General features: G+C 39.4%; 3 protein-coding genes across 3 annotated transcripts in view; 2 read left to right on the top strand and 1 right to left on the bottom strand.

Annotated features, from left to right (window-relative positions):
- SARC_05890 (hypothetical protein) overlaps nt 1–2,312 on the bottom strand; it is a 4,162-nt gene extending 1,850 nt beyond the window's left edge. The window contains exons 1-4 of the mRNA XM_014300232.1: nt 1,975–2,312; nt 1,132–1,506; nt 837–993; nt 516–618 (exon numbers count right to left, since the gene is read on the bottom strand). Coding sequence (XP_014155707.1) covers nt 516–618; nt 837–993; nt 1,132–1,506; nt 1,975–2,272 — 933 coding nt within the window. The 5' untranslated portion in view covers nt 2,273–2,312. The remainder of the gene's footprint in view (nt 1–515; nt 619–836; nt 994–1,131; nt 1,507–1,974) is intronic.
- A 2,564-nt stretch (nt 2,313–4,876) lies between these two features.
- On the top strand, nt 4,877–6,681 carry SARC_05891 (hypothetical protein). Its single transcript, XM_014300233.1, has 4 exons — nt 4,877–5,189; nt 5,370–5,479; nt 5,604–5,722; nt 5,857–6,681. Exons 1-4 carry the CDS (start codon nt 5,030–5,032, stop codon nt 5,954–5,956), a joined length of 489 nt encoding a protein of 162 aa, XP_014155708.1. The 5' UTR covers nt 4,877–5,029; the 3' UTR covers nt 5,957–6,681.
- Nucleotides 6,682–7,963: 1,282 nt separating this feature from the next.
- Nucleotides 7,964–8,289, top strand: part of SARC_05892 (short-chain specific acyl-CoA dehydrogenase, mitochondrial) — a 5,736-nt gene continuing 5,410 nt past the window's right edge. The window contains exon 1 of the mRNA XM_014300234.1: nt 7,964–8,020. Within this exon, the coding sequence (XP_014155709.1) occupies nt 8,004–8,020 (17 nt within the window). The 5' untranslated portion in view covers nt 7,964–8,003. The remainder of the gene's footprint in view (nt 8,021–8,289) is intronic.

Here is an 8,289-nt window from a genome sequence, read left to right on the forward strand (position 1 = left end):
AATATATATATACATATATATAATATATATATACATATATATAATATATATATATATATATAATATATATATACATATATATAATATATATATATATAATATAATATGTAATATATCCATACATATATATATATATATATATACATATATAATATAATATATATATATATACATACATGCATATATACACGTATATATACGTACATATATATAAATATAAATATATATATATATATATATGTACTTATATACATAAATACATACATATATGCATATACACACACACATATATATATATATACATACATATATACATATATATATATACAACACACACACACACACACACACACACACACACACACACACATATATATATATATATATCCGTAGGGCATATATATGTGTGTGTAGATCTCTACAAATATATAACAATGCTCGTGAATAGACAAAATTTTGTAGCTTAGATAAATGCACCTGTACTACGACAAGGAATCAAGCAACCTTTGTAATACCTGAGCTTGTATGGCAGAGTTGAAATGCTGGCCATCCACGCCGTTAGCCGCTCGTCCCGCCAGGAAATCGACGTTGTTCACATGCAAAGTTTGTGTTTCTCGACTGCGGTACGCAGGAGAAAAGTGATGGATGGATGAGATTGAAGCTGATATGATTACAGCAATCATTTTTGTCTTCATATATACAGAGAAATAAGAAACTTTCGGTAGGGCGTGCGATTCACACACGTAGGCGACTTCTTCGTACGTATATACGGCTGCCGAGTTAGACAAGAACTGTATCCGATGACGATGGAATCAAATCGATAAAACTTTACTTACTTGTTCAGCATAAGTCCGGCTTTGTAGCGAGAATCAAAGTTCATCAGAATCCTTGGCTTGCCGAGAGTGCCACATTCTTCCCCGATTATAGCGAGATCATGGCTGAAATAGACCGGATTTGTTATTGATTTTTTGCCCGATATGAAGATTACATCACCTACAGTGGTCAAGAAGCACACAAATCAGGATATGTTGGTGTCACCACACCAGTCTACCTTATTCCTTATACCATCAATCGCATGTATAATAATAGTCTTATAGACTTTTTCATCATGTATTGAATAAGCTTACTTACCTGCGGCGCTGTTCGTAATTGCAGTCTCGAGGTCGACTACACATGATACTTTCAGCCAGACTTGTTCACCTACACATCCGCAAGATCGTCCTCCAGTGGTTAGCAAAGCATCATTCCAAATGGTTCTCTCTTCGTTAATCCACAAACGGCCTTCAAGCAACGATTCGTCAGATCCCTGGCTACCCATCTCCCCATTTTCTCTGTAGTAGTCTGCCAAACTCGTACCGTCAGACAACACGGTTCCATTCTCTAAAATATATTGACCCGGCTTGAGCGTGACATTGCCTTCACTACCCGGTAGCTCATATATTGGCAGCCAAAGTTGTTCGCCGTCACTTTGTGTTACGATCTCTTCTCCCAGTAGTTTATGGGGTACTGTGCGTGGAATATATATATGTGGGGTGTCAGAAAGGGCGCAACGTATTGACACGCATGTCAGGCGATAGGGACTTTAAGTTTTTGAGGATTGCTTCGATAGACTATTGGGCTGTATCAAGACCGGATGAATGAATGATATGACAGACTATAACAATTCTTCATGAGCTCCGATCAGCCCTACAATTAGCATGCAAGGCTATTGAACGATTAAACTGCAAACAGAAGCAAAGAGTAAAAGCATCTCAATCTTGGATTCCAACTCAATTTCAAGAACCACTTGCAAGTAGTTCAAAATGCCAACCATCATACACTTCTCATATCTCTGGCAATCACAACATCTAATGCAACTCACAACAGTTAACACTTAATTCAATGTATTGCTCTTTTCCCAACGAATATCTTGTATGCTTTGTAAGCGATTGCATGGAGCATGCAACCACAACAAATACTAACTTCCATACTTACTTTCCAAGGCCCTCACTGCTCGAGTACGCACGGCGTCTGTGTAGTGATCTCTGTATTGATTCTTTGCCAGCCACTTGTCTTGTGGTCCATAATCCAACTCAAGTGCTGGATTACCTACCGCATTAGCATAAACTAACTGATTGATAGCCTCAGCAAACTCAGGCCAATCGTTACCGTAAGTGATGTCAGGGGCCTCCGAATGTGGCAATGTCACTTGCCGTTGTTCAGGTCCCACCTCTCTGGCAGTTGCGCCTGAGCATACAAGCAGCACTGCTGTTGCTATACAGAAGATTGGCATGTTGTCGGTACGTATATCGACTGTGGTGCTCGGGGAAACTGACGACTAATCTGCCTATGCCTCGCCTATTTATGCTATACATATTTCATAAAACAAAAAGAAATGCTCTTTAGAAAAGTTACATTACTGCGCAGCAACATATTTTTTACAAGTTTAATTTTTATTGAAATCAATGAACATAAAACATATCGAATCATTCAAATGCTGATATATCAATACATAAATATTAAAATATATAAATACACATTTGTATCACTTTATTTATTTATCTTCTTTCGTCAATTTGTCAAAAACTGTAAATCCGGTTTAAAAAATTGTTGCTAAGCGTGTAATAAATTTTACGCCAATCATACGACTTTAACCATGTAAGCTAAGTTATAAGCCAATCAATTCCATCTTACCAATCAATTTTGTATAAAATTAAAAATATCACAGCGACAGTCTCATAGACTAACAGTAGGCAACAGATAGTCAGATACAAACAAAAATCATTTTATTGAAGTTGATATGTAAATATATAAAAAGATATGATCCATCTTGTATCAATATGTTGCAGTCGCGTATAGAGTGCCATGACTGCTGTCCAATTAATGAGGCCCGAAATAATAATGCGATTGAAGAGTTAGATAGCGGAATCGATTCAGAATCAAGAGGAGACCAATGATCACAGTCGGACGAAATTATGATACCGGGTATATATAAATATAAAATTTAAAAATGTATTTCTACAAAATATTGGCCACATATATACATCAAATCAGCCTTTTAGGGGGGTTGAAAGGAAGTTTAAGACACGAAATCGACAGCCCATGCTTACTATCATCCATGACGGGTCTCGGGTATAGTCATGGCATCTGTGAGACTCAGAGACGCATTAACATATGCATATGCATGCCTAAGTTTCACTGTGAAAATAACCGTACTGTTCCACTTGCTACTATTCGACGCTTTCCTCGGGTATGTTATCGATGTTTAAAAATTTTATTAGAAAAAATTAACACTACACCTGCCTACAAACACTCAATCACACAATCACACCACAATACATGAGTTTGCGTGTAATTTTGTGACCTTGTGCATGTGCATACGTGTTCGTGTTCGTAATTATTAATAGGCACTTACATAGCCATTTCCAAACCCAAATACGTATACACATCAGTGTACATATAGACATACAATAAGTATTTGCACATGCATGTGATACATACCTGTTTTGTGATTGAATATGCCCGTTTGTCATGTTGCGTCCACATTCAACCGTGAATATTCACGGGTATGTGACGCGTATATAAGATTAATGAAACAATACTCACAACATGCACGAGCGCGTGTTCGTTGTAAAGTTGTCTATCTACAATAGCATGAACATGTTTTGGTAGTCGAGTCTCCTTATTGCTCTCTACTAGAGAGAGAGAATGTGACTGTTGATTGTTGGGTCAAACTGTTGAGTTGAGTTGTTGACCGGTTTCGCGGTTTCGCCTCTTGACGCCGGTGATCTCTGTAGATCTATTAAAATACATTGAAACTGCCTTTTGATTCGTCCTGATCACTATGACCAATAATTGGCGATAATTGAAGAATATATGTACATATCATATACAGACACCTATTTTTTTTGTAAGAGACTGAGAGACCTTGGTGACTTGGTCATTGACTCAATGTTATTACACTGTGACAGTATGACTTGGGGGTTGTGGTGAACTGGTGATCAGTTCCAGTATTCATTCAGATTCAGGATTCTGAGATTTGAGATTTGAGATGTAAGGAGATTTGAGATTTAAGATTTCAGCTTCAATCAGGGACCCAGTCCCTGAGTCACTATTCTCTCCAGCGGCCCCAAGGGACTCACGAGGGCTCATGTTGGTGGCCGCTCAGCCGGTCAGCGGGCCCCAGGGCCCAAGCCTCAGGTCTGAGTCTCAGTCGACTCTGAGGCTCTGAGCCCTGGCCTGAGGTCTTAGTTCAGAGCTCTCACCCACCTGATGACCACCTCTGCCGGTCTGTCCTCTCTTGAGTGGACTTGGAGCCTAGGGAGTCGGGACTAATCACGAAGTTTGGTTTGGTTTGGTTTTTAATTTTGATTAAAAAAATAAATAAAAAGAAACAAAACAAAAAAGGTAAAACAAAAGTTTGTGGTGTCTGCCAAGCTTGCCCCTGCCTGAGAGAACTGAGTGCCTTGCTGGAGACCTGGCCTTTTGTCTTGTTTTTTTAACAGTTTTACATACAAAAAACGAAACCCCCAATCAACAAAATGAGGGAAACTTGAGACGTTTGTTTAAAAAAAACAAAACAAAAAGAGTTGAAAGTACATAGCCTTCTAAATGAAATTATATAGTAAAAAGAGGTTGTCAGGTTGAGCCTTTGAGGTTTGAGAATTTGAGATATTTCGAGAAGACAGATCTCGAAAAGACAGGAAAAATCCTTTACCTTCGGCTTCCAGAATGAATAGACCTAAATATTCTGCGACAGGGTTCCATAGTCCAAACATAGCCTAAAAAAAGTAGAAGGCTATGCATATAGAGTGTATCCAGATTCCAGCCCCAAGGACCCAAGCTGTTTTGTGATTATTTACCAGTGCACTACTGTGCAGTTTATGTTTCAATTCTTCTCAAATGTAAAAAAGATACGGAGAACATCGTTCTTCATTTTAGCCCGAAAGTAAACAAAAGGAAAGATACGAAGTTCTTAACAAATTATTATTATGTACTTGATTTAAAAGAAGTAAACAAATACAATTTGAAAAATTGGAAGGGGACAACAATGGTGAAACAGACTCGACACGTTCTCATCGGCTTGGACGGTTCCGATTGCAGTAAACATGCTTTGAAATGGGCTCTCGACAATGTAGTACGGGACAAAGATCTTCTCTTCCTAGTTATCGCATTTCAGCCGCAGCTCGTGCCCTTAGCTCTTGGTCCAGGTGCGTATACCGTAATCGTTTTGTACCCTTGATATCTTGTCTTTATTGTTCCCAATCGTTTGTTTAAGCGTATCGACAAATGCTTTTCGTTATATTTTAGTGTAGTGAGGTGTTGTACTTCATACTTTTGATGTATGTGTTGTATTTGTGGTGGCTAATACCTTTACTATCTGAACGCAGACATGGAGGTACAATTCACCAATCCCCCAGACAACGAAATAGAGAAAATGATGTCACAGTGCAATGACTACCTAGAACAGATTGGAACTGAGGTCATAGGAGAGCGTTCGGTAAGTGTCGACCCGGTCGAATGAAAGAATGTTCTCAGACTCGTTATGATCAACTAAAATGACATCATCAATACTTACGAATCACTGTGAATTCTTGTGCTTTTATTTTAATTTTTGGATCCAGATTGAATATAAATTGCTCAGTTTACAAGGAGATCCTCGGGATGTCTTCCCGGCTGTATGTGATAAGGAGCAAATTGATATGGTTGTTGTGGGATCTCGCGGCATGGGAGCCATCAAACGGTACGGCCATTGAAAATGTGATTTAACACAAGCGCAACGTCACGCTGATCATATTCACATCAAGAATTGGCTCACTGTACTTCCTTTTGCAAGCCAAGGAAGTCACTCACGATATTGTATGTCATTTCCTGTAGGTTACTTGTCGGATCCGTGTCGGATGCACTAGTGCATAACTTGAAGGTTCCTGTGACTGTAGTACACCCTCCGGAAACTAATGAAGCAAAACAGATGTGACAGGAAAAACCAGCAATATTTAGTAAGCTAGAGAAACAAGCCGTATACACGCCAATAAAGTATGGCAATTATAATATTTATGTCTACTCCTCAAACAATTCGAAAATTGTTTGAAAATATCAAATAGTCAAATAGAAAGCCATAGATAATTGAACCCGCTACGAACTACATACGATTGAACGATAAATCCGAGGTGAACATTATCGTGTCACCTATGGTGACAAAGGTATTTAGCTAATGATGTTAGAAGGATCCTTCCTTTTTATGACTTTATGAGCACAAACCACAAGGGAACCGAACCACTCGCAGCCGCTACAGTTTAGATCAAATGACAAATCATGTGCACGACTACGCATATTAAGTCAAAAATTGTAGTGTTTGACTCATAATTTTTCAAAAAAAGAAAAAGGAGTCAGGACTCAGGACGCAGGACTCAGGAGTGAGACTGAGCTATGCTCGCACAAGTGACAACATAAAACAATAACATTGGACGGAGGAGAACGTTACCGGGGATTATACTCTTTACATTGATCCAGAGCCTAGAGGCAGAGGTACGTAGAATTTATATGATTCGCATTCTTCATATTGACGAGTAATAAATTCATACTTAATCCTATACCGATCGAACTATTGGCCTATAAGTGATACATGTCGCAGTGCCCTTGCATGGCTGCATCTCTATCCAATCAATCGATTTTGATAAATGCCGTGTTCTATTGGTCTCCATTGTGTATTTTTTAAACTGTATTCAGAGTTCAGAGTTCAGACTCTCAGACTCAGAGTCAGGCCTGTGACTTTAGGGCCCAGGGCCAGTGGGCCTGTGAGGCTGTGGCATCTGTTGTCCCACTCACAAGACAACTAAAATATTGCAGACCACATCCTATTTATTTTAGAACACTGAAATCCTGGATGGTCTTGGAGTCTTGGAGTCTTGGACCTGTGGATTCTGGAATATCCGAGTAATGTATGTACAAGAGAGTGTAAATATATACAATTTTACAGTACATAGTACAAACTCCATACTGAGTGAATACAAAACTTCTATTTAAAAAAATAAAGGTCATCAATTTGGTCCAATTCTTGTTGCTCATTGGTCCATATGAAAATTGTTTAGGTTCTATCAACTTCCTTGATGAGAATAGTATAATATACGACGTAACATTTGCAACCGCATATACATACGGACGGTTATACAGTAATCAGTATACAAGCCCTCGCAGGCTCGCGGCTCGCGTAGGCTCGCAGGACGCAGGACGCAGCGGCGCAGTCTCGTTCACACAAGATTTATACCCTGAACCCTCAACCCTGAGGGTAAAAAATGTGCTAGGGATACTGTACAGAGAATTTACTGTGCGTCTGTTACTTCTCTGTGGCCTGTGGCATTCCAGAATCCAGACTCCTATAAACGAATACGATAGACCGTCGGGCGTAGTGTCCTCGGACGAACCCTACAGTCCCTCATACACTCTAGCGGAGCACTGGAGTTTGGATTGTGTTTTTAAATACTGTTTTTCTCCAATGGCTATTACAGCACTACTATTTATAAATATCACATGATGATGATATCATGATGGTGGTCGAAAGTCGTATTAGCCAACAAGTCCGCAACTCCCGCTGTCGCGCTCGCCTCCACTACAAGAACCCATGATGACACTTTGACGCATGTCAAAAAAAACAAATAGATACTGAGCCTGAATTCATTCAATATTAAAAGGGTCTTCAGTGCGTCTGCGGCCGTGCGGCGTGCAGGGGCGGGCCGTGCGGTGGTGGGGGCGGGGAAATATGTAAATAAAATTAAAAGATACATATGGTGGCCGGTGGGTCTGGGTCTCTGAGATGGCTGTCGTTCTTGGGAGGCAATGTATGGGATGGCGGGGTAAATTTGAGTCTTCCAAAAAATAAAAATAAAATTGCGTATGTAGCAAAAAATGGCGCTGTCTTGTGGTGCAGATGATTTGCTATATTAAAACTGTAAACAATGAATGTCGGAGCAATCATTCACATCATACGACATAGTTGGACGTGTGCAGACTCGTATTTATTATACATGATGTTTGGCGCAAGGTGAGTCCTTTTCCGAAGCAATCATTTTTCCTTCTATATTGATCGTATTTTACGCGCTTATAGCTGTGATCCAGAAAGTTACTTTTGTAGTTCCAAATTTGTGTGGGCTGTATCAATGAAAGTTTAAGAGCGAATTCGCCCTGTCCAACGTAGGCGCAGGTATACACCTCTATACTCACACTAGTATTGTGTTTTAGATGCGCAAAGTTTTGCTTTAATTGGGTATTTGATTCTTGGGAAGCTTCACTTCCATATGAATATTTCTTCCT

Source organism: Sphaeroforma arctica (genome assembly GCF_001186125.1).
Source record: "Sphaeroforma arctica JP610 unplaced genomic scaffold supercont1.398, whole genome shotgun sequence".
Classification (NCBI taxonomy): domain Eukaryota; class Ichthyosporea; order Ichthyophonida; genus Sphaeroforma; species Sphaeroforma arctica.